This window comes from Athene noctua, chromosome 6 (genome assembly GCF_965140245.1).
Source record: "Athene noctua chromosome 6, bAthNoc1.hap1.1, whole genome shotgun sequence".
In the NCBI taxonomy this organism is placed as follows: Eukaryota; Metazoa; Chordata; class Aves; order Strigiformes; family Strigidae; genus Athene; species Athene noctua.
In genome coordinates, this window is record NC_134042.1 from 49,937,061 (window position 1) to 49,961,335 (window position 24,275).

General features: G+C 53.8%; 1 protein-coding gene across 21 annotated transcripts in view; it reads left to right on the forward strand.

Moving 5' to 3' along the window:
* The window catches only part of TRIM9 (tripartite motif containing 9), a 77,776-nt gene that overhangs the window by 26,374 nt on the left and 27,127 nt on the right, over positions 1-24,275 (forward strand). For 17 of the 21 annotated variants that reach the window (XR_012633828.1, XM_074908970.1, XM_074908975.1 and 14 more), the window contains exons 2-3: positions 15,046-15,141; positions 15,607-15,729. The exons of 3 other annotated variants lie outside the window; for them this stretch is intronic. Coding sequence is in view for 17 of the 18 variants with exons in the window: in XM_074908970.1 (XP_074765071.1) it covers positions 15,046-15,141; positions 15,607-15,729 (219 nt within the window). In the remaining variant the exon portion in view is untranslated. The remainder of the gene's footprint in view (positions 1-15,045; positions 15,142-15,606; positions 15,730-24,275) is intronic. One more of the 21 variants, XM_074908984.1, reaches the window with a different exon arrangement.

Here is a 24,275-nt window from a genome sequence, read left to right on the forward strand (position 1 = left end):
GGGCTGGGTGTCATGACCCTGACTGGAAGCCTGGACAATCACAAGGGTTCTGTGATCCCCTCGGGTTAAATTAAGGTGAAACAACACCAAAGAAATGGTTAAAATATTTTACTTGTGGTAGAGAACAATTTAAAGTTGGAAAAGGATAATAAGCAATGTGGTCTCTTATAAATCTGTAAGAAAGAAAAGAAAGGAAAGGAAAGGAAAAGAAAGGAGAGAAAGAGAGTCAAAGGAATCCGGATCTCCACCCCTGGATCCAGCATTGTCTCAGGTCGGGTAATCCTGGGTGGTGGGTGCACTCACAGCAAAGTTTCTGTTGCGCTTTTGAGTTCATCTCAGTAGCTGATTAGCTAATGATGAGAAGGGGCAGGTATTCCACAAATTCATTTCTATGAGAGATGAGGAAAAAGGTGCAGCCTGGGTTCCAGTTGAGTCGATGGTCGTTGCCCGGCTTTGGTTCTTCCTCTGTTCACAGAGATCTTATCAGTCATCCCAGAAATGATCCCCTCTTACCATTTGTCCTTGTGCTTGAGGGGAAACACCTGGTTTCACTCAGTCCATGTCTCCCCCTCTGAGGCTTATCTAAGGAGTTTGTCAATGCAACTGCAAGGGAGTGGGGGGTGCATCCTTCAGTACACTCCCGCTTCCTTGGCTGACATTCCTTAGCCTAATCCAAAGGCCACAGCTTGTCCTTGAGGTTTTCTGTGTCGATGAATGTTTGAGGCATTACTCCCTTCAGTTCCTTAACACTAGGGAACAGCAAAGGGTGCTTAAACCCTTTTTTTCTAGAAATACAGCGTGTAAGATGGTGTGTTCCGAGCTCCTCCAGAGAGGAGTGCAGGTGTAGTTGTGTGCTTATGCGAGGGGAGCTACGAGCATTTCCACTCACTCAGGACACTGCCTGTTGTTGCTGGACCATGCCCTGTAGGGGAGAGGAGGGAGCCTGGAGAAGATGCAAGCTGTCTTCTCTGCCTCTCGCCAGCCTCATTCATCTCTAGAAACGTAACAACACTGACACGCAGCAAATGAGCCCCGTGCTTCCAGGGTGGTTTGGAAATGCCACCGGCCGCACGACAGCGGCTATAGATCAGCATGCTCCCAGCTGGGTCACAAGTGAGGGTAATCAACCATCATTACAATTGCACTCCTCGAGCCATGGCTCAGCACAATCATTAAAGACAGCTACATGCTGCTGCTGCTGCTCTGGATGGGCTGGCTTGCACCAGAATTGTCACCTCTCCTTTTCCAGCCAAAGTATCTCTCTGCTTCCTCCCATTAGTGTCGTTACAACCCATACGGAGCTGCCCGTGCTTTTGTTGCCAGCACACATCACTTTGGTGTCTGCACCCATCACATCTGCACATCTCCTCAGCCCACAGAGCGCTCCTTTAGCACACACCTGTGGGGCTGGAAATGAGCCCAGCCCCATGTCGAGCCATACCTGGGAGACTGCTGAGATCCTCCTGCTGTACCCGGTCTGTAGGAGGATCTCAGCAGCACCGGTAGATCGGTGATGTTGGTCATGTCTGGAGAAGAGGAGGCTGAGGGGAGACCTCCTGGCCCTCTGCAGCTCCCTGCCAGGAGGGGGCAGAGAGGGGGGATGAGTCTCTGGAGCCAAGGAGCCAGCGCCAGGCCCCGAGGGAATGGCCTCAAGCTGCCCAGGGCAGGGTCAGGCTGGCTCTGAGGAAGGATTTCTGTGCAGAAGGGGCTGTTGGGCGTTGGAATGGGCTGCCCAGGGCAGGGGGGAGTCCCTGGGATCCCTGGAGGGGTTGAAGAGTCGGGCTGAGCCAGCGCTGAGGGATCTGGGGGAGCTGGGAACGGTCAGGGTGAGGCTCATGGTTGGGCTGGAGGAGCTGCAAGGGCTTTTCCAACCAAGATGATTCTGTGATATGTCCTTCACAGAGCTCTGGCTGTTGTGGCAGAGGCTGTGCAGATGCAATAAGTCAGGCTTATGTCAAGACTTTGGCATCCCTGATGCAGACAGGAGGAGACCCCTCTTCCCTGAGCTTCCCTCAACTTGGCCTCCGGCAGTGACAGGATTTGTGCATCTGATGGTGAACAAAGACTGCTTTCAGCTGATGCTTTCTTGTTGATTGCTCTACCAATTCACTGCTGTCTCACAGCAAAGAAGTGTGGCTTTGCCCTCTGTGCCTGTTATGAGCTATTTCAGACTTGCTAGGCCCCGTGACCATCAGTTGCAGAAGCAGCAAAGCTACCCCAGAGTTGCAGAGACATGGGTGAAGATGAAACAGGGGCCAGTGTGCAACTTCACTGCCCTTCACCCCGGCAAGACCCTGCTCCTGGGTGCGCTGATGCCAGGAGAGGGACCTTGGATCTACAGCAATCCTGGCTGAGGGAAGGAAAAGGAGGGTTGTGCATGAATGCATGGTCCAGCCTGTGCTAATTTCCACCCCCAAGTCTACAAGGTTGCCTGTGAGTGCTCCAGAGGGAAGAGATGTCCTGAGGAGACAGTTTGGATCTTGTCTCGCTATAGGCTTTAGAGTTGGGAGCTGAGTTTCTTGCTGCTTGCTGTGCCCTGAGCTACCCTACAAGGGACAATGGGGAAGGATTTATTCTAGTCTCGCTTGCAGGAGCCAGCCACCAGCAAAGGTCATGGCCTTTGTGGCAAAGATCAGGCCTCAGAAGAAGCCAGACTCATTCAGTGTCATTTTGATTTCAAGACTCCAAGGAAAACTGCCAGCCCGACCAGGAGGTGGAAATTGCTCAGCTTAGAAAAACAGCCTCCAGTGAACAGCTGCAACGTGTATTTGCAATATTCTCAACCTGCATTTCCACCCTGATGTCTGAGTGCAGAGCTGGAGCCGGACCTGGACTCCTCAAGGACACAACCTGGAAGATGCATTCCAGGAGCACACCTAATACATTGCAGCTGAAGCAGGACCAGGCAAGACTGAGTCCAAAGTGTCTTTCCTCCTGAAATATGGAGAGAGGACCTCAGCATCAACTCACTCGACAGATCTACGTTGATCAGTCCAAAATCTTTAGGCTTTTTAAAATAGTTTCTCACCCTTACCTTGTTTGCCCCTCTGTACCTGCACACAGGCACCAGACCCTTGCTTAGCTTGTGTTTTTCTCAGCATCTCTATAATAGAGCTGGCAGTTCTATCTGTGATTTCAAAGGGATGTGTATTAGGTTTTGCCAATGAAAAGCTAAGATTGTTTGTTGTTGAGTGTTAATGAAGCAAAACAGGAATTAATTGGGCAATATCAAGGGGCTCTTACTAATATCTTGGTGCTCACATTTCTTCTTCCCTAAAAATCAAAGCAAGGACTATATCCTACATCAAAGCAAGGACAGAGCATCTTCAACACATCCTTACAGCAAGGAGCTGTCAACAAGGAGCAGCCCAGGACGTTCCATACCTCTTATATTTGTTTAGTCCAAGGATTGGGGACAGCCAAGCAAGTTGCCACACGTGAACTGATCTACACTGAGTGTCTCTGTGTGCAAAGCAGGCCTTCCTCTGGTTCCTTAATCATCCTAGATCTACCCTCTTCCAGAGGGCTGAGCTAAACCAACGCTGATCCCACAGCACTGCTTGAGATACAGAAGGTCACTGAGGTTCTGGTGGTATCTGGTTCATCTGGTGTCCCCACGATTTTGGAAGCAAGCCACTGGCGTGTTACCTCACAGGCTGCTTGGCAGCCATATCTTCTGCTGGAGAGTTTTGCATGCCTGATTGTTTGCCCCCTTGAAGAAGTTGGGGTTAAAGTGGAAGGATGCTGGAAGTTGGGGTTTCAGGTCCTCCTCCTCGTACAGGCTTCTCCCAAAGCCTGCTGAGAGATCACTGCAGGCTGCAAAACGCCAGCTGGCCTGGCCACAGAAGGCCTGTGAAGGGGGAGCAGCAGGTTGAAGGGAGCACAAGGATTCACAGCAGGAGCGAAATGCTCTGCTGTTTCAGAGTGGAAGAAAGAGCGTGTGACCTGTCCCCCCAGGCACCCACAGCCTGGCCATCCCAGCTAGGCTGTTGTTTCACACTGCTCCTCACAGCGGGTCTGGAGGCCAGAGTTATTCTTTCACAATTTTGGCGTAACAATTACATGCATTAAAGTCCACGCAGAGAGAATAATTGATGTTTTTACCCTACGTCTCTCACTTCCAGCACTGGCCCTGGTGCTGGGTAATGTGCAGTTCCAGGGCTTGGCAACAACCAAGTCACGGCAGGTGATTTTCAGAACATTCAAAGTCTTCTTTCAGAGAGGATCCCTGAAGCCTGGGGTTGGTCAGGGAACAGACCCTCCTCTCTTTCTGCCATGTGTACAGGGTGATGGGCTCTGGGCAGCCAGGCAGCGAGCTAGGCTAGGCAAGTCGCCGTGCTGGTACAGACAGACTGATGGACATTGTCACTGCTGCTATAAGTTAAAACTGAGATGAGGCTTAATAAAACATGCAAGAAACTCAGCATGAATTCGGTGTTGCCCACAGCAAGGCTGGGAGGAGGCAGAGCGAAGTGCCTGCCTGGGGCCAGGGAATCCCAGAGCCACATAGGAGGCAATTGAAAGGGTTTTAGCAAGGTCACGCTTGAAAAGAATATATCCTTGTTTTATTTCCAGGCTGGAGCCTTTGAATCAGTTCTGCCTCCTGAGGAAATACACTGCCCTAGTGTCTGCGTGAACAAAGCCAGTGGCCGGGGCCATCTGTGTGCCCAAGTGACGGCACATCAGTACTGGAGGCTTCAGCTCCTGGCTGCTTGTTGCAATCATCACAGAATCATCAAGGCTGAAAAAGCCCTTGAAGCTCCTCCAGTCCAACCATGAACCTCACCCTGACTGTTCCCAACTCCCCCAGATCCCTCAGCGCTGGCTCAGCCCGACTCTTCAACCCCTCCAGGGATCCCGGGGACTCCCCCCTGCCCTGGGCAGCCCATTCCAACGCCCAACAGCCCCTTCTGCACAGAAATCCTTCCTCAGAGCCAGCCTGACCCTGCCCTGGGCAGCTTGAGGCCATTCCCTCGGGGCCTGGCGCTGGCTCCTTGGCTCCAGAGACTCATCCCCCCTCTCTGCCCCCTCCTGGCAGAGAGTTGCCGAGGGCCAGGAGGTCTCCCCTCAGCCTCCTCTTCTCCAGACTGAACCCCCCCAGTTCCCCCAGCCGCTCCCCAGCAGACCTGTGCTCCAGACCCTGCCCCAGCTCCGTTGCCCTTCTCTGGCCACGCTCGAGTCATTCAATGGCCTTTTTGGGGTGAGGGGCCCAAAACTGAACCCAGGAATCGAAGGGCGGCCTCCCCAGTGCCGAGTCCAGGGCTAAGATCCCTTCCCTGTCCCTGCTGGCCACACTATTTCTGATACAAGCCAGGATGCCATTGGCCCTCTTGGCCACCTGGGCACACTGCTGGCTCATTATCAATCATCCCCCCAGGTCCCTCTCTGACTGGCAGCTCTCCAGCCATTCCTCCCCAAGTCTTGGGATGGGGATCCCAAGGAATCCAAGCAGTCCTACAGCCACAGGGCTTGTGCCCAGAAATGGTGCAGACGCAGGCTTAGCAGCATAGCGAAGGGTTTGGTTAGGCCTGCAGAGTGTCGCAGCAGGCTGGCATCCTGCTGGCATCAAGACTCATGTGGGACGAGCAGCTGGCGGTAGCGTCCAACCCGAGCTCTCGGGGTTTCCCCTTTGTGGGGACCCTGCCTTGCCCTGCCCTCCCCACTCCCAATAAGACCCATAACCCTGTGACAGCTACTTATTGTAGGGGAGGACAGATGTGCGTCCATGCACAAGATTTCACCTTGATAAGCAGTGGTGTGGGGTGGATGGGAATAAATAAAACAACCTGGGCTGGGCTGATAAGGCCTCCAACTCTGATACTGCTGGGATTGGCAGTGATTTCTGCTCTGTGCTTTGCAGTGCAAGGCTGTTTTGTTATCAACGCTATCAAAAAATAAGTGTCTTTAACAAAATCCTAGTAGCTGTCAGGCAGCAGCCCAGCTTTGGACTTGGCATGGAGCAAAACCCACTGCATCGCTTCCCTCAGCTCGTGGGAGGGCTGCAGACAGCCTGTCTGCCTGGCAGAGGGAACATGAGGGGTTTTTCCAGCTGAGTTCTCCACTGTCTCCATCCTGACCTGGTCCACAGTCCCTTCTGGAGTGAGGCTTCCCACTGCCAGCTGTGGGTGACACACCTGAGTCTGCTGTGTTACTGCATGGGGACAGGGGGAAAGGGTGGGAGACAAGAGAAAGGAGGCTTGCAGGAGGACAATTCCCTGTGCCCAAAACACACTCTGTGTCCCCAGCGGTGCTGAGCACCCTCAGCACCTGTGGGTGCCCTCAGCACTGCAGAGGGATCATGGGCTGGGTGCTCTGCTACTCCACCCCGATGGATACAGCCATGCCAGGTTGGAGCCTTGGGCTTCCCAAACCCGCAGCAGCCCTCCCAGTTCACACCACAAAGGCTGTAACTCACCTATGCTCCATCCAGGGCTGGGGATCCTTGTGGAACTGCATGTGGGTGCCACCACCACGGGGATGGGACACCCCAAAGTGTCCCCAACTCTGGTGGCTTCCCTCCTCAGGTTTTGCCTGGGGTTTTCCCAGCATTGCAGTGGCCAAGGGCTGTGTGTTTCCTGCAGGGGAATCCACCAGGGTTTAGGATTAAGAGTAGGGGGTGTAGTGGCATCTCTTTCTCTTCTAGAGACGCAAGGACCCCTCCGCAGGCCCTGGAATTAACTCTGATGTCAATATAAATTGCCCCAGAGATAATCTGCTCCGCAGATGCCTGCCAGCCCGCCTTGCACTGGTGAAGGATCATCTGCTTTGCAGAGCCCAGCTGCCCTCCAGGCTGCTGCAGGGGCAGCCCGCTCTCCCAGGGGCTCATCTTCCTCCTGCACACCCCAGTTTCCCCCGTATAACTGCAGTGACGGAGGAGAACCAAGGCCCCCAGTACACAGCGGTAGCAATTGCTGCCTTCCCGCTTGCTCCCCCTTTTCTGCAGTGGGAGAGCGGAGGTCCTAAGGGTTCCTTTCTAAGCCCACAGTTTGCACCCAGGAGCTTTGCCCACAAACCTGGCTTTCGTGTGTGTGTGTCTCCTGCTGAGAAGAGCAACCTCTTCCGTCTGTTACTTTATTTGCAGCTTTATGTCAGGCTGAGAGCACATCCTTCTCGTGGGAGGCCGGGAAAACCTGAGTTGGACCCATGTCAGATGCACCGCAGCAGAACAGCACGGTGCTTGGAGAAGAGTCATTCAGACCCGTGCTCTGTTCCTGTCCCCAGCCTTGCCTCAGAGTTAGTTATTAGCAACTGTGATGGTCTGGCTTTGCTCACCCTGCAGACACAGAGCGTAGTCGCTTGTATTTACACCTATATTTACACCACATTCCTGCCAGAGGTGTGCCAGGGAGGGCCTGGCAGTGAGCGATGCTCTCCACCTTTCAAGGCTGTTTGCTGCCTGATTGCTCTCCGAAGAGGCCGAGGAGTTGAGCAGACAGGGAGCAAGTGGGATGCAACAGAAGTGCTGCTCTCCACCAGCCTTTTGGGCACGGGGTGAGGTTGTCTCGGGGTGTAACCCACTGTCTGATGCACATCTGCATTGCCAGCATGATTTCAGGGGACCGGAGCAGAAGGGAGAGGAAGAGAGGAGGAGGACCTCTGCGGAGGTTTGGGTTTGATAGCGGTGGCTGCAGAGGTATAACGCAATTTTCATAGAATCATGGAATTGTTTAGGTTGAAAAAGACCTTTAAGATCATCAGGTCCAACCATAAAACAAACACTGCCAAGTCCACCGCTAAACCATGTCCCTAAGCACCACGTCTGTACATCTTTTAAATCCCTCCAGGGGTGGGGACTCCACCACTGCCCTGGGCAGCCTGTTCCAGTGCTCCACAACCCTTTTGGGGAAGAAATTTTTCCTAATATCCAATGTAAACCTCCTCTGGTGCAACTTGAGGGTGTTTCCTCTTGTCCTATTGCTTGTTACTTGGAGAAGAGACAGACCCCCACCTCAGTCCAGCCTCCTGGCAGGGAGTTGCAGAGGGCCAGGAGGTCTCCCCTCAGCCTCCTCTGCTCCAGACTGAACCCCCCCAGTGCCCCCAGCCGCTCCCCAGCAGACCTGTGCTCCAGACCCTGCCCCAGCTCCGTTGCCCTTCTCTGGCCACGCTCGAGTCATTCAATGGCCTTTTTGGGGTGAGTGGCCCAAAACTGAACCCAGGAATCGAGGGGCGGCCTCCCCAGTGCCGAGCCCAGGGCTCAGATCCCTTCCCTGTCCCTGCTGGCCACGCTATTGCTGACACAAGCCAGGATGCCATTGCCCTCCTTGGCCCCCTGGGCACACTGCTGGCTCCTGTTCAGCTGGCTGTCAGTCAATCCCCCCAGGTCCCTCTCTGACTGGCAGCTCTCCAGCCACTCCTCACCGAGCCTGCGGTGTTACATGTGGTGGTTTTGCCCCAGGTGCAGGACCTGGCCCTGAGCCTTTTGGTTAGAAGTTTCCTTACACACACAGAGGTAGGAAGAGTCCGGCCCTGTGTGGTGTCAGTTCACATCATGTGTGTTAGAAGCTGGCAGGCAGAGCTCTAGAAGCTGCTGTCTGTGAGCAGTGATCAAACAGAGCTGGTTTTGAGTAGGTTTCAGGCTTGTTTACTTGTCTTCATCAGAATAATTTCACGGGGAACACTGACAGACTTTGTGGATGTGTGCAAGGGGAACGGGGAAGGGGTCTGGGCTGCTCAGTGGGAGCAGAGGCAGCACAGCCAGCGGGCACAGGGGTGTTGCTGGCGAGCAGCCGCGGGTTTTTGCAGTCAGCACGTAGCAGCGATGCTAAGTCAGCCCCGGGGCAGCCCCAGCAGGAGCGACTGCGTGATTGTCGGGTGGGCAAAGGAGGAACAAGAAGCAGGGTGAGGGTGTGATTTCATTTTGGCATTTATCATTGCTGGGAGCCCCCTGGAGCAGGTTGGCAGGGCCCTTTGTGGCACAGGGCACAGCCAGCTCCCCACAGTTGCCTCTCTCCCATGAGGACCAGCCTCTGCAGCACCCAGGGCTGGTCTCCCCTCACCTCACACCTCGGGTTCGAGTGTCAAGGAGCAGGTTCGGCCCAGGCTGCAGCTCCGGGCAGAGCTTCTGGTTTCCCTTCTTAGTGTTGAATCCAAAAGTCAGGCTCTCGTGACTGGAGCCGAAAGCCAATTAGCAGCAGTTTAGCTTCATCAGCTTCCTGACTGAATGTGAGTTTTAATTAAGCATCCCATTTTAATTAGTCAGGCATCACATACAGTAAGCTTGCCTCAAGATTCAAAGGCTGTAGGACCTATGCTTTAATTAAAAGAAAGAAGCACATGACTTCAACTTCTGCATCTGTGACAGCTCCTTGTCCTGTACAAGCAGAACAGCTGGGCACAGCATCTTTTCTTGCCTTGGCTTATTCCTCTTCTCTTTTACCTCTTTTAACCAAGTAACAAGCGATAGGACAAGAGGGAATGGCCTCAAGCTGCCCAGGGCAGGGTCAGGCTGGCTCTGAGGAAGGATTTCTGTGCAGAAGGGGCTGTTGGGCGTTGGAATGGGCTGCCCAGGGCAGGGGGGAGTCCCCGGGATCCCTGGAGGGGTTGAAGAGTCGGGCTGAGCCAGCGCTGAGGGATCTGGGGGAGTTGGGAACGGTCAGGGGGAGGGTCATGGTTGGGCTGGAGGAGCTGCAAGGGCTTTTCCAACCCAGATGATTCTATGATTCTGTAAAAGAGCAGAAGAACTGGCTTCAAGATGACTTAGTTGAAAGCGAGCGAAGAAATGTGCTGGTTGCAACACTTGGGATGTCAGAGCAGGTGCTGAGCTCTCACAGTGTAATGCCAAGAGCTCTTTAGGAATGAGTTTTCTGTCCCGGGGTAACAGGGAGCACCTAGCCCGTCTGGGGCTGGTAGGGAGGTGCAGTTATCTGAAATCTTAGGTGCAAACGGCCTTTGAAGCAGGCATAGTCCACAGCAGCCCAGAGGAAGTGGTTTTCACAGGGCACACACTTAGGCAGTGAACTCCTTGCTGCAGGACCTTGTGGGTGATAAAAGCTTGTTGGTCCATGAGGAGACAGGACAGTTCTGGGGAAGAGGAATCCGAGGTGGGTTACGCAGGCTGCATGAAAGCCATGCCAGCCTCGTGAGGGTCCTGAGCTGAGAACTGGTGGAGGCTGGAAAAGCACCGTTGTACAGAAAATGCTGCACTGGGCTGTACATTTGGCCTGACCTTGAACAGAAATGGCCTTTCTTGATCTCTTTTGAATTTGTGACCTTTCACCATCGGACACAAACTTGTTTCCCTGCTTGTGGGTACTGTCCTTGCAGGCTGTGGGTAGGCAGCTCCTGGGTGTGCAGGGGCACGGGGAGCAGGGCTTCCAGCTGGCCAGCATCTGGGCTAGCAAGTGGGTTTTGGCTTGCAGAGGAGCCCTCTCCACTGAGCAGAGGAGGGAGGAGACTGGTGTCTCTGCTGAATACTCCAGGCATCTTGGCTAGTGTCAGAGCCTGCAAGCGAGTTGGGGTTTGAAACGAGAGCAGCTGATCTGGCTCTTGCTGGTGGCCAAGGCGAGCTAATGTCAGGCTTCTCTCCATGTGCCAGATGGAGCTGTCACACAGAGCTGGCTCCACAAATCCAGCACCCGATGCCGAGCAGGACCCAGCGCCTCCTAAAATAACAGGCCCAGCTCCCTCCTCGCCTGAAGGTAAACCTGGAGGAGCTTCCATTGCTGCCAGCTGGGTTGTATGGGAGGAGAACCAGACCAGCCCCGTTTGAGAGACGATGCAGAGTTTTAAATGGTGTTTTTCTCTGTTTCTTGGAGCGTGCTCAGCTCTACTGAGCCACCAGCCTTCTGCACCAACTGCGCTCATCCGTGCTCTGGGACAAGGGAGAATCAAAGAGTGACAGAAATCCCTTTGTCAGCCCTGCCTGGGAAGGAAGGTTACAGAGCTATTAGCGAGCACAAAGAGGGGACGAATTCTCTCCTAAGTGCTCCGGGGACAGAGATTTAAATGCTTAGCTCCCATTAATGCTAATGCGAATTACAGAGGTCTCTTCTTACTGCCTTGAAACAAGAGCATTGAAAAAGAGGCCAGCTTTCTGCAAACAACAAATCCACTTGATTTTAAGACAGTGCTAAATGGTTTTTTTCTTCATTTCACACTCATTAATTCCCCTGCCTGTGCTAGCTCAGGGTGGGACTCTGCCCCGGTCCAGCACATGTGAGCTGGCTGACCCACTGCATGCTGGAGGACACTGGGTCTCCATCCACCCTCCCCTGCTCTGCAGTGGGACAGTGGTCCCCAAAGTGGGGTTCCCAGCCCCTAGAAGCCCCACAGATTTTGTTTCTGCATGGAGATGCAAAGCGCAATGTTCCAGCTTTTCTCAGGGCAGGGAAATTCCTCCAGCACGTGTCAGAAATATTAACAGCATCTTGTTTCCTGCAATCTGACACAGCACCCACAGGAGACAAGGCTTGAGGGCCTTCACAACCCCTGCTCCTGTGCACAGGACTCCTCCTGAGCCTCCATCTCCTGCTCCCTCCATGTAGATCACACACTTGTGGGAAACCTGTGACTCTGCCTTCCGTGTCTGGTGATTAAATCCTTCTCCAAAGCGACAGACTGCATTAAAGCTTGGGTTTGCTCCAAGGGTCGTGGAAGGTACCTGTAGAATTTACAGACCAAATCAGTCATTTAATTTCTCTCTGCAGCCTCTGACCTATTAACATAATAACAGAAACCAGAAGGACTTTGTTTTTCCGTGGCATACGGTTATGAATCATGTTGTCACTGCGCCTGCAGCGCTGCCCTTAATGAATACATTCAGGCATGCCCACGAGTCCCTGTGCACGTTCCCATACGCACTCTGTTGTCGTATAGCATTAATTAACCTTGTTTAATGGGCTTGCTGTGATGGCTTGCAGCTCCGCATCCCCAGCAGGATGACTCTTGCCATAATCAGCAGGGATGCAGCGGGAGAGATGGCCAGATGTTTGTCTGAGGGGACATGTCCAGGAATGCGTCTCCGCACTGGGAGAGCCTCAACAGCCAGCTCTACCAGATCTGGGCAAGCTGGAGAGATGGGCTGAGGCCAGCTGGAGGAGTTTCACTAAAAGCAAATGCCGGGTGGTGCACTTGGGCCACAACAACCCCCAGGAGCGCTACAGGCTTGGGGAGGAGTGGCTGGAGAGCTGCCAGTCAGAGAGGGACCTGGGGGGATTGAGAATGAGCCAGAGTGTGCCCAGGGGGCCAAGGCGGCCAATGGCATCCTGGCTTGTGTCAGCAATAGCGTGGCCAGCAGGGACAGGGAAGGGATCTGAGCCCTGGGCTCGGCACTGGGGAGGCCGCCCCTCGATTCCTGGGTTCAGTGTTGGGCCCCTCACCCCAAAAAGGCCATTGAATGACTCGAGCGTGGCCAGAGAAGGGCAACGGAGCTGGGGCAGGGTCTGGAGCACAGGTCTGCTGGGGAGCAGCTGGGGGAACTGGGGGGGTTCAGTCTGGAGAAGAGGAGGCTGAGGGGAGACCTCCTGGCCCTCTGCAACTCCCTGCCAGGAGGGGGCAGAGAGGGGGGATGAGTCTCTGGAGCCAAGGAGCCAGCGCCAGGCCCCGAGGGAATGGCCTCAAGCTGCCCAGGGCAGGGTCAGGCTGGCTCTGAGGAAGGATTTCTGTGCAGAAGGGGCTGTTGGGCGTTGGAATGGGCTGCCCAGGGCAGGGGGGAGTCCCCGGGATCCCTGGAGGGGTTGAAGAGTCGGGCTGAGCCAGCGCTGAGGGATCTGGGGGAGTTGGGAACGGTCAGGGGGAGGGTCATGGTTGGGCTGGAGGAGTTTAAAGGGCTTTTTCAGCCTTGATGATTCTGTGATTCTGTGACATGATGGAGACCCTTCCTGGAGATTGGCACGAAGCTCGTGCTGATGAAGAACTAAACCTTAGAGCTCCCGTGGGCACTGAGGGGCCTGTGGCCACATGGGAACTGGCATCACCAGCTTTGCACAGCCTCTTGTGCATATCGCTGTGAGCTGGACATGCTCATGTGAGTGACCCATTCTCCATGTCAGGGGTGAGGGATGGGGCAGGGTTTCCACTGTGCACCTACCAACCTTACAATTGTAGAAAAATACAATTCCCTGACTAGCTCCTGCCCCTTGCCTGCAGGCACTGGTGGCATCTCAGGCAGAGGGAAGGGCTGAGGTGAGAAGGGGGACGCAGCATAAGACCGTGGGAAGGGATGCTCTGAAGGCAACAGACCAGCTTTTTCGTTTTTGTGGACAGGCTCAGAGCTTTCTGTGCTGTGGAAGACATGCTGTGAGTCCGGGGTGAAGGAGCTGCCCATGGACAGTGCACACTGGTGTCGCAGAGCTCTTATTAAATTTTAAAAGCACATTTTAAATGCTTTCCCATTAGGAAGGCCTCAAAGAGTTATGTTGATATAAAGATGCCCTTTCTGAAATGTATGTGCATAGATGAAAAACTCTTCCCAAAACTTTATTAAAGGAAAAAAATACACCATGCTGCAATTATAATGAGGAGCTTGTAAACATAACAAACTCCTGCTGATTTTCTCTATTAATTGCCTGCATTCTCAAAGACCGAGGCCCTGCAGCTCTCAGTTCTCAGCAAACCACCTTGCTGGGCTTAAGACATCTTCCTAAATCTGGGAGGGCCGGGGCAGTGCGTGGGCTGTGGAGGGTGAGCGTGGGACAGGGCGAGGGAGGCTTTCACAGGGGCACAGCAGGGAGGATGAGGCAGGAATGGGTTGTTCCTGCGGTGTGTGGGGCTGCCAGGGCCGTGGGGAGCAGCTCGGGCTCCAGCCTCGGCTCTCCTTCAGCTCAGAGAGATGAGGGAGGAGAGATGAGGAGGCCCTGCTGAGCTGACTTAGCAATCCCATTTTTATTAGAGATGCATTCGCTGATTAGCTCCACATCCTAATGACTCGGGCACGATAAATTACAAAGGAAATGCAGAAATCACTAGGGTTATATTAACATCTCCTGGGGAAGCAGCGAGAAGGTCATTTTCTGGGCCATTAAGTGGTCGCCATTCGTTTGCTACCTCGTCTCTTCAATAGCAATTCTTTTTTTCACCATTTCAACCCAGCGCCATCTCAGCAGGCGCTGTGCTCCGGTGACCTTGCATCCCTTCCGTGCCATCACTCCCCCCGCTCCCCTCTCCCCTCTTCCCTCCTCCCTTTCTCTGTGCCAGCATCCGGGGGAGCACAGCACAACAGGGCAGATGCCAGCCTGGTGCCAACGTCCTGATCACAGGAGGGAGGTCACATTACGTTTTTGGAGATTTGGGGACACCAGCCATCTTCTGGGCTCCACAAAGAAAGATCACGCCTACATGGTGTTTGCAGGCAATTTGCAGCCCACAAAAGAGGCAGAATCTCTCCTAGAGGTAAATTACTGCGGGTGATTTGCCCAGCTCTTGAGATAATAACTTACTGAAATCATGGCAAAAGGGGAAGATTCCTGAATTAATGTTGGGAAAGCGCCGTGAAAATGTAAAAGCACAGGACACGATTGTTATTATTGCTGTGTTACGCTGCTCAGTTCAGGCTGTGGGTGTTTGCTCCCACTCCTAGCACTGGAGGAGGAAGGGGCAGTTGGTATTTTGCATGGCAGGGGACAACTCTGCTTTACCTTAGCTTTCAGGAGGGACTGGAAGTTTTTCAGTCTGATTCGGGTGGTCTGACCTGTGCCCTTTTGCTGGTCATCCTCAGCAGACATGGGTCAGATCCCACAGAGTTTTTGGTGTCTGGCTTCCTGGAGAGCACAGATCCAGGGGAGGTAGTGACTGGCTCACTTTGAGACCCAGGGTGGACGTGGCTTGTCACTGATCACCCAGGGAAGCCTCTGTTGGAGGTGGGCACTGAATATCTGCTTCGCACACCCAGGGCATCTGTGATGATGGTTAATCCTCCTTTTCCTCTCCTTACACTCAGGGCAGCAGGGGCAGAAGGATATGTCGGTGGGTTGCTGAAGGCTGCACACCCCAGGAAGGCACCACTGGGCTGCAGCCCATCCCCAGCCCAAATCAGACACACATCAGCTCCTCCAGTACAAGGATGAGGCCAGGACATGGCAATGAGCTCGCTCTTTCTTCCCTCTGCAGAGCCAGCTTTCCCAGGCCCTGAACGGCTTGTCAGACAGAGCCAAGGAAGCGAAAGAGTTCCTGGTCCAACTCCGCAACATGGTGCAGCAAATCCAGGTACTGTGTCTCCTAGCCAAGGAACAGCCCTTTCCCACCAAGCTGAGCTGCTCTCTGCGATCCTCTGTCCCATCTCCCCAGCTTGGTTTGGTGGGTGCTCTCCCAAAGGGGCCCACACCTGATCTTTCATATTACCCCCTGCAGCCCACCCAAAAACTGCTTCTCCCAAAGCTGCCTGTGTCACAGAGGGGGCAGCAGAGGCCCCAGCCCTTCCCATCTCTACCATAAGTAGATCCAAGGATGTGACAGGACAGACCAAACCTGTTCCTCACCAGCCACCACCACATTTACCATGAGCCAAGGGCATGAGCAACCCACTTGCTAATGCCATGGACCTGTGAGTCGTGGTGGTGCAGCCCCACATATAAAAATGGCCAATGTGGTATCATAAAAAAAAATGCAAACAGGTTTCCCAACTGAAATGGAGACACGCCCCGGGCTGTGATTGTCTGCTCTGACCCGTAGGAGAACAGCGTGGAGTTCGAGGCCTGCCTGGTGGCCCAGTGTGACGCCCTCATCGACGCCCTCAACAGAAGGAAAGCCCAGTTGCTGTCCCGGGTCAACAAGGAGCACGAGCACAAGCTGAAGGTGAGCCCCTACCCACTGGCTCAGGAGGTTAGAGAGCTTCCTGCAGGGTTGGCACCAGATGGGGAGGAGGACTGGGATGCTGTTTGTTGGGGTGAAGCACCGCGGGAGGAGCAGGGAGGTCACTGGAAAGCTGCTCTACTTGCTTGTCACATCAGCTGAATTCTGGTTTGCTACAGACACCCAGACTGCTCCCGGTGTGACAAACCCCAAGCGAAGTGCTGCTTCAGTTCCCACTGAATTACTCCATTATTGGACCAATTAGTAGTCATTAACTCAGCAGAGCCATGTGTGCAGCATCCACAGGCTGGAATGTGACCTTGATCATGTTGTTCATCCCATGTTGCTCCAATGAACATTAAATCAGTATCATACAAATCATAAACCACTTGCTGGACTTGCCTGGGTTTTATGTGAAATTCATGCAAGATTTGCTAATAAATGCCATTTTGAAGCGGTTGCAAACCACAATCTAACAACAGCTACAATTGCCATCAGTTTCCTTTCTCTTCCACATCTTTTATCAATAAAACACTGTTATTATTGTACTAAAGTCAGCATAACATTTGCAGAGGGTAACTACTAGCATGATCCTGCAGGATGCTGAGTGCTTGTAACTTCTGCTGGCTTCCGCTGATGTTCTGGGGCTCTTGGTGTCATGAGATGCCACTTTTCATCATCAGGCAGGAGCAGTGATTGCTCTATTTTCTGTGCTCAGTGAGCACCTCGTGGCCTCGGGGTAGTGGTTGCACTGAGGGGTGTATTACTGGCACTGGGGGAGCTGGGATGCAGGTCTCAACCTGAGGGCTGAGGTCAGCTGTGAAAACGGGCTCCTGACTTGTGTCATTCCTGCAGTCAGACACTGTGTCTTTTCAGCTGGTTTGGGGCTGAGAAGGGAAGTAAAGGACCAAATCTCATCTGGGAGCGGTGGAGCAGATGTAGCAGCGCCCAGTATCTGTTGGACAATGTAGTTGCACCCTGGCCATCACTGCCAGCTGAACAGGAGCCAGCAGTGTGCCCAGGTGGCCAAGAAGGCCAATGGCGTCCTGGCTTGTGTCAGCAATAGCGTGGCCAGCAGGGACAGGGAAGGGATCTGAGCCCTGGGCTCGGCACTGGGGAGGCCGCCCCTCGATTCCTGGGTTCAGTTTTGGGCCCCTCACCCCAAAAAGGCCATTGAATGACTGGAGCGTGGCCAGAGAAGGGCAACGGAGCTGGGGCAGGGTCTGGAGCACAGGTCTGCTGGGGAGCGGCTGGGGGAACTGGGGGGGTTCAGTCTGGAGAAGAGGAGGCTGAGGGGAGACCTCCTGGCCCTCTGCAACTCCCTGCCAGGAGGGGGCAGAGAGGGGGGATGAGTCTCTGGAGCCAAGGAGCCAGCGCCAGGCCCCGAGGGAATGGCCTCAAGCTGCCCAGGGCAGGGTCAGGCTGGCTCTGAGGAAGGATTTCTGTGCAGAAGGGGCTGTTGGGCGTTGGAATGGGCTGCCCAGGGCAGGGGGGAGTCCCCGGGATCCCTGGAGGGGTTGAAGAGTCGGGCTGAGCCAGCGCTGAGGGATCTGGGGGAGTTGGGAACGGTCAGGGTGAGGGTCATGGTTGGGCTGGAGGAGCTTCAAGGGCTTTTCCAACTGAGATGATTCTGGAATTCTGTGACACAGGCCAGCAGAGGCATTTCACACCAACATCACTTTGTGCTTCCAGAGTCCCTCTTCCAAGGGCATTTCAGTGTTCTGGCTAGAAACATCTGTGTCTCTTCTCTTGCTCCACTTACATCCCTCCCAGCCTTGCTTTGGGCCCCCCAGGAGGCTCCCAGAGGGACTCCAGGACTGGCCTAAAATGAAGGAGGAGCCCACCAGTCTCTGATGTGCCTGTGGATGACGGGCACTGCAACACGAGTGCCTGTGAGCATTTCCCTCGGAAGATGAACAATAGCAGCTTTGTGGGACCGAGCCCAGCATCAGTGCTTGGTGTCCAACAATAAAGCACAACCCCAACCAGGCATGCCACGCTGCCGGCCTGGCTTCGAGGCGCAGAGAGGACCCCCGCTGCCTGGTGGGCTCTCTTCAGGGTTAATTAAACTCTCACAAAGCCAGGCAGCACAAAACAATTTCCTTGCTCAGCACAACCCGGGGAGGCCTTTCACTTTTTGGCCAGAGGAAGTGATCTGCATCCCACTGCTTGCTCTTACCATATCGCCTGCCCCCCCAACACGTGCACATGTACATCCCACCCCCATTCACCCTTGTTATCAGCCAGTCTTTCTCATTAGGCAGGCTTAAAGGAAGAAGCAGCCCCTGGGTTTCAGGCCGGACTCTATTAAAATCAGCCCTTGAGCCTTCCTCCGTGAAGGGCCGAGCTCTTGCAGCTGCCCACGTGCCATGGGAAGGGAGCTGCATGGGCAGAAAGGGCTCGGGCAGACATGGCACATGAGCCTGCATCCAATTAGCATCACAGCAGCAGGTGTTTAAAACCCAGAAGTTGCTCCCCTCTGCTCCGCAGTCTGTGTGGTGTTGGTCAGGTTTTTAGCCTCAAATTACTGATTTTCCCTTTTCATTCTTGTGTGTGTGGAGGGGGTCAGTATTAAATGCAGTGGTGCTGCCTTAGTTTTAGGCTTCTATGGGGAGAGTTGTGCAGCCCTGAGTCACCCGAGTGCCAGCGGGAGTCCTGCACGCTGAGATTTGCTTCCCAGGGTTTCAGCATGGTCAGGCTGGGACGCGCAGCCTTGGCACACAGCCCGGATGGACACACATCCTTCCCCTCTGCCTTGGGGACAAGGACAGAGAGGGTCTGGCCTTCTTCCACAAGCTGCAGACGGGACAGAGGGTGTGGGAGAGTCTCAGTCCTCTTGGGTACCGCCCCTCTGTCCTCACTGTGCACACACAGGGTCCCCTGGTCACACCAGGCCACTGAGGCCAGTGTTTGCCACCAACCCTGCAGCTTGGCCCGTGCACCCCCTTCCCCAATACTGCTGATGTCCAAACGTGCTGTCACCCAGGGGAGAGAGCTGCCCAGGTCATCCCCACGTGGGGCAGCTTCGCCTTTGCCCCTCCCTAAGGAATCCCCCCCAAAGGCAGCACCTGCAGCTCCAGTTGGGCACGGGCTGGGCTCACTTAAAGAGTTAAGGGAATACCACGAGACATGACAGGGGATCAGCATTGTGCCTGAAGCAGCTGCATCCCCACAGGATGTCCCTTCCACCGCCCAAGGCTGGGGCTGGCTCAGGGAGAGGGATAACAAAGCCCCCAGCTCTTGCTCTGAGGTGCTGGAGCGCTGGAAGCGTGGCTGAGGGACAGGAATCCTTCCAGAGTGTCGGGGAGGACAGTGTGCAGGGGCTTCCTCCCCTCCTCTGCCTGCCCCGTCTACAGCAGCAGAGAACCACAGAATCATGGAATGGTTTGGGTTGGAAGGGACCTTAAAGCCCATCCAGTGCCACCCCCTGCCCCGGGCAGGGCCACCTTCCACCAGCCCAGGTTGCCCAAAGCCCCGTCCAACCTGGCCTTGAACCCTTCCAGGGAGGGGGCAGCCACAGCTTCTCTGGGCAGCCTGTGCCAGGGCCTCACCCCCCTCACAGGGAGGAATTTCTGCCTTACATCTCATCTAAATCTCCCCTCTGTCAGTTTAAACGCGTCACCCCTCATCCTATCCTTCCCCCTGATGACGAGTCCCTCCCCTTTTTCCCGCAGCCCCTTTCAGCCCTGGGGGGCCGCTCTAAGGTCTCCCCGGAGCCTTCTCTCCTCCAGCTGAACCCCCCAACTCTCCCAGCCTGTCCTCACAGGGGGGCTCCAGCCCCCCCAGCATCTCCGTGGCCTCCTCTGGCCCCGCTCGAGCAGGTCCGTGTCCTTCTGCTGTTGGTGCCCCAGAGCTGGACCCAGCCCTGCAGGGGGGTCTCCCAGAGCGGAGCAGAGGGGAGAATCCCCCCTGGCCCTGTGCCCACCCTGCTCTGGGTGCAGCCCAGCACACGGTCCCATATGCACTGTTCCATGTGCTCGGCACCATCTCTTCCTACACATGCCTTGGCACTCACTTTGTGCTGAATTTGGACCCATGGTGGGTCCTGCTGCAGGGCATGGGGCTTAGGACAGGACAGTGGTGGGTGCTGACTTGCAGTGATACCTTCACCCCTCCCATAGGAGCCCAGCCAGAGATCCTAGCCCGGCCTGCATGTCCACCTGCCACTGCCATGTCCCCAGAGTGTCTCAGCTGAGGAGATGGGCAGATATATTGACTAGTGAGACTTATCTGTGCCACCCAGGAGCCCTTTCAGATCCAAACTAGTTGTTCCAGCAGCCCTGGCAGCAGCTGATCTCTCCGTGGGCTGCCCCTCCTGGTTGTGGGGATGGTGGCCGTCTCTGCACAGTATGACACCGTGTGAGTGAGGAGGAGAGGCACAAGGGACAGAACCTGCCACTGGCATGGTGCCACAGGCGCCTTTCACCACAGAGCCAAAGTTCCCATTCCCATGCAGAGCCCAGAGTTAGGCTTGGCTTGGCTTTGTGACTGACCTACTTTGCCTTGACACATATTTCATGGAGGCAGGCAGAAATCCAGATTTGCCTGTGGGCCAACACTAATTACTCCAGAGCAGGGAGAGGTTTGGGAGGAAAAGAACTTGGAAGGGGCATTTCCCTGCCTGCCTTTCCCCAACCTGCCCCCACACTTGGATTCAGATTAAGAACCTAGGCTTTAAAAAATACCATCTGGAGGAGCAGTGGGAGCAGGTGCCTGCTCCAGCTCTGGGTCAGACCTCCTTGTCTTTCCACTCATTGCTGGCCCTGGTTTTCAGAGAACCAGAATGCTTGACCCCAAGGGAAGACGCCCTATGGCTTAGGCCAGTTTGAGCAGGGGACACAGAGGCTTCCCTGCAGTGTTGTCCCAGGAAGAATCACAGAATCATCTCAGTTGGAAAAGCCCTTGAAGCTCCTCCAGCCCAACCATGACCCTCCCCCTGACCGTTCCCAACTCCCCCAGATCCCTCAGCGCTGGCTCAGCCCAACTCTTCAACCCCTCCAGGGATCCCGGGGACTCCCCCCTGCCCTGGGCAGCCCATTCCAACGCCCAACAGCCCCTTCTGCACAGAAATCCTTCCTCAGAGCCAGCCTGACCCTGCCCTGGGCAGCTTGAGGCCATTCCCTCGGGGCCTGGCGCTGGCTCCTTGGCTCCAGAGACTCATCCCCCCTCTCTGCCCCCTCCTGGCAGGGAGTTGCAGAGGGCCAGGAGGTCTCCCCTCAGCCTCCTCTTCTCCAGACTGAACCCCCCCAGTTCCCCCAGCCGCTCCCCAGCAGACCTGTGCTCCAGACCCTGCCCCAGCTCTGTTGCCCTCGAGCAGATCAACACTTGGTGTCATCTTCAAACTTACTGAGGGTGCACTCGATTCCCTTGTCTAGATCATCAATCTAGATTAATGAAATCCCGCCTCAATCCACAGCACACACAAACTGAGCTCTGCATGCACCTTCTTTAAGCTCTTGGTAGTGTGGTGGACTGTTCTGGCCTTCTTCTGGTCTTCAGGTTGTAGGATGTCTTTGCTCTATGATTTTATCACAATACTGTGACTGCAGAGCCCTTGCAGGCAAGCAGCGGTTGTCACATTCCCCACGGGAGCTAATTCTATAGGAAACGGTCACCAAGGGCTCTCGTCCGTAGCGCTGGATCTCCAGAGATGAAATGCTGGTCCATGATCCTTCTTTTAGGGGTGACAGTCAGGGTTTTCCAGGAATACCAAGGGAAGTTGGTGTCCCCCATTGGATTAGGTCACTGGTAATCAGGACTGGCGTGAAAAGATAAGAAATAGGAGAGAAGCACAGGTTTAGTTTCCTGCACTGTACCATTTCTGTATGGAAACACCAGACAAGATACACAGGTCAGACAAGCTCATCATGAGGTGCATTAATTCCCAGAGATGCAGATACCAGATGCTGCTTTCTCTTACAAATCCCTCCCCACTCTGCACTATTTTCCCCCTGCCATGGTGTCTGACCGTCACCTTGGGAAAGGCATCAGCACCAGGAGCTGGGCACTGAGGACGAGAACCTCTGCAGAGCTGTGATCAGCATGCAAGGATGCCTCTGGTTTTCTGATGTCTCTCAAGCTTTCTGCTTGTTGTGTCGAAGAGCTGGATGAGATCTGTCCTCTGTGTTAAAGGATTTCACCAGACTGTGGGTATCTCTAGGCTTGTTTGATTAACAACTCAGAGTTGGGCCATCATCTCAATGAGTGGCAACAGCTAACAAAAAGGACCCTCTCTATATATGATATAACATACAATCCAAAGAGTCTCTGGTGATTTTCCAGGAACTTTCAGCTCTCAATTCATCATCAATGTCAAAAGTCCATTGTATTCCACAGTTCTGGCTAGTTCTTATCATTCCATTCCAATTCCTCTTCAGACACCACCGCTCACTGATGCAGTCTTTGGTCATCGTGGTTGCTTATCTCCTGAACAATTTTCATCATAATTCACTTTTAGACTTCTGAGAAGAGACTCAAAATGTTCTATTTAACATATACTCAATCTGTGTCTAGCTTTTCATTACTTAGCCTTTCTAAGTTGCTTAAACTGTCAGTATTGTTCCTAGAGCACCTGTGCTCTATTAATTAAACCTATAAAACAATATCTATTTATTCATTATTTCTGCAAATAATAATATCCTAAGAGAAAGTTTTCTAAAGCTTATTCCTTTTACGCTCTGTGGCATCTGTCCATGTGCCATGTTCTCCAGAGGTTCTCTCTGTGCTGGAGACCACGTCTCTGTATTGCACCTTCCCACCTTTGCTGGTGCCTTTGATCAGAACAGGCTGTGCCAGCCGTGGTGCCACCGCCAGCATCGCACGGGGTTGTTAACGCAGCAGCTCCGCTTTTCCCAGCTCCAGCCCGAGCCTCCTCTCCCAGTAGCAAAAGGCAAGTCACCATGGAAACATCCACCTGGAAATACTCTGCTCAGAGGACGCGTGATTGTTGGGATTCAGCACAATCAAACCACTGGGATCTGTCCCGGGGATTTTGCCATCCGGGATTTTTCCATCTGGGTTTGCAGCGCTGCGGCGAAGCGCAGCAGCATCGCTCCCCGTGGCACCACCCACCGTACCCCGGCCACGGTGAGGAGGCTCTGTGACATCCACGTGTCCTCCACATGACATCCCCAGCAGGTCTCATCCCAGGCGCTGAGGAGACGAGGTTCAAGTGAGGTCGAGTGCCTTGAAAACTGATTATCTAGCCAAGTACTAAAAAGAGGAGGAAGGTGAGGAAGACATTTAAGTAGACATGAGTGCAGATGTTACTGCCTTCTAGGAGCTGTATTAAAATGTAAATTATAGTTAATGTCATCTTACAGGGAGGAAAAGCTCTTGAAATAAATTTCCTATTTTAAGGTACTAGTGAACTGCTGTGAGTACAGCAAGGCTGTAATTAGCCAGGTTCTGGCTGTTGCCTCTTTTGGCGCTTAAAGGGGAAAAAAGGCCTTTGATAAAAACAACCACAAACAAAATGTACGGAGCTGCCCAAATCCCCTCTCCAGTTGAGCCTTTAGCCCTTTTCCAAAAGATGCCACCATTCAGTGAGGTGTGTTACCTGCACAGTTTCGGGAGAGGTTTTTAAACTCCCTACCTCCACGCAGAATTCATGGCAGCCTGGTTTTCCTGGTGATGCAGTGAATACTGCAAGGCCTCTGAGGCCTCCTGAGCCCAGCACAGCTTCAGTTGATTCCATGAGTCAAAAGCTTGAGAAACTTCCAGATTTCACTTTCAGCTCTCCTCATTGAAATACTTTCCATGACCGGGGTAGCAGGGAGATGAGGTACCCCAGGGAGTGGAAATCCCTGATGCATTGAGGAGAACCACAGGATGCTTAAGGCCGTATGGAAAACTGGCTTCACTGTCCCCACTGGGTTCAGACCATGCTTTCAAAGGTGTGGCAGACGTTTATGTTTTATTTTTAAAACTTTAATTTCCCTAATCAAAGCGATTCATGGAGTCTCACTGTTCCTGTCTGCGCCCCATTTCTCTCATGTGGAGTGCAGAAGCTGTAAAGGCATGAAGCCCCGCCAGGTCCCAAAGAAAAATCCCTCTTCTTGCCTTAGAAACAGTTTGCTGGTGGTGAAGGGAACATGGATTTCCACTGTCGGCTTGTCTGCTGCATAGATGCTGCAATTAAACTGTTGTTTCATGCTCTAGTTCTCCAGATGAATGGGTGCTGGGTCCCCGAAGGGAATCGCAGAGTTACAGAAGGGCAGGATCGCTGGGGCTGAAGGTGTCAGAGCTGCAGCTGCTTTGGGTGCAATTTCTGAGCACCTAGAGCAGGTTGCCCTGGGCTACCTCTGGTTGGGTTTGGAACATCTTCAAGGCTGGAGACTCCACAGCCTCTCTCTGTTCTAGTCTTCGACCACCTTTATGAAGAAAAAAAGCTTTTACTTATGTTTAAATGGAATTTCTTGAATCTCAGTTTGCACCCACATGCATAAAGATTTATGTAGACTCAGTGGCAGCCTCCACTCCGGACCAGACCTTTATTAGCAGGGATAATCAGCCAGGAAGCTCAGGAATTACTCAGCCTGGAGCTGCCT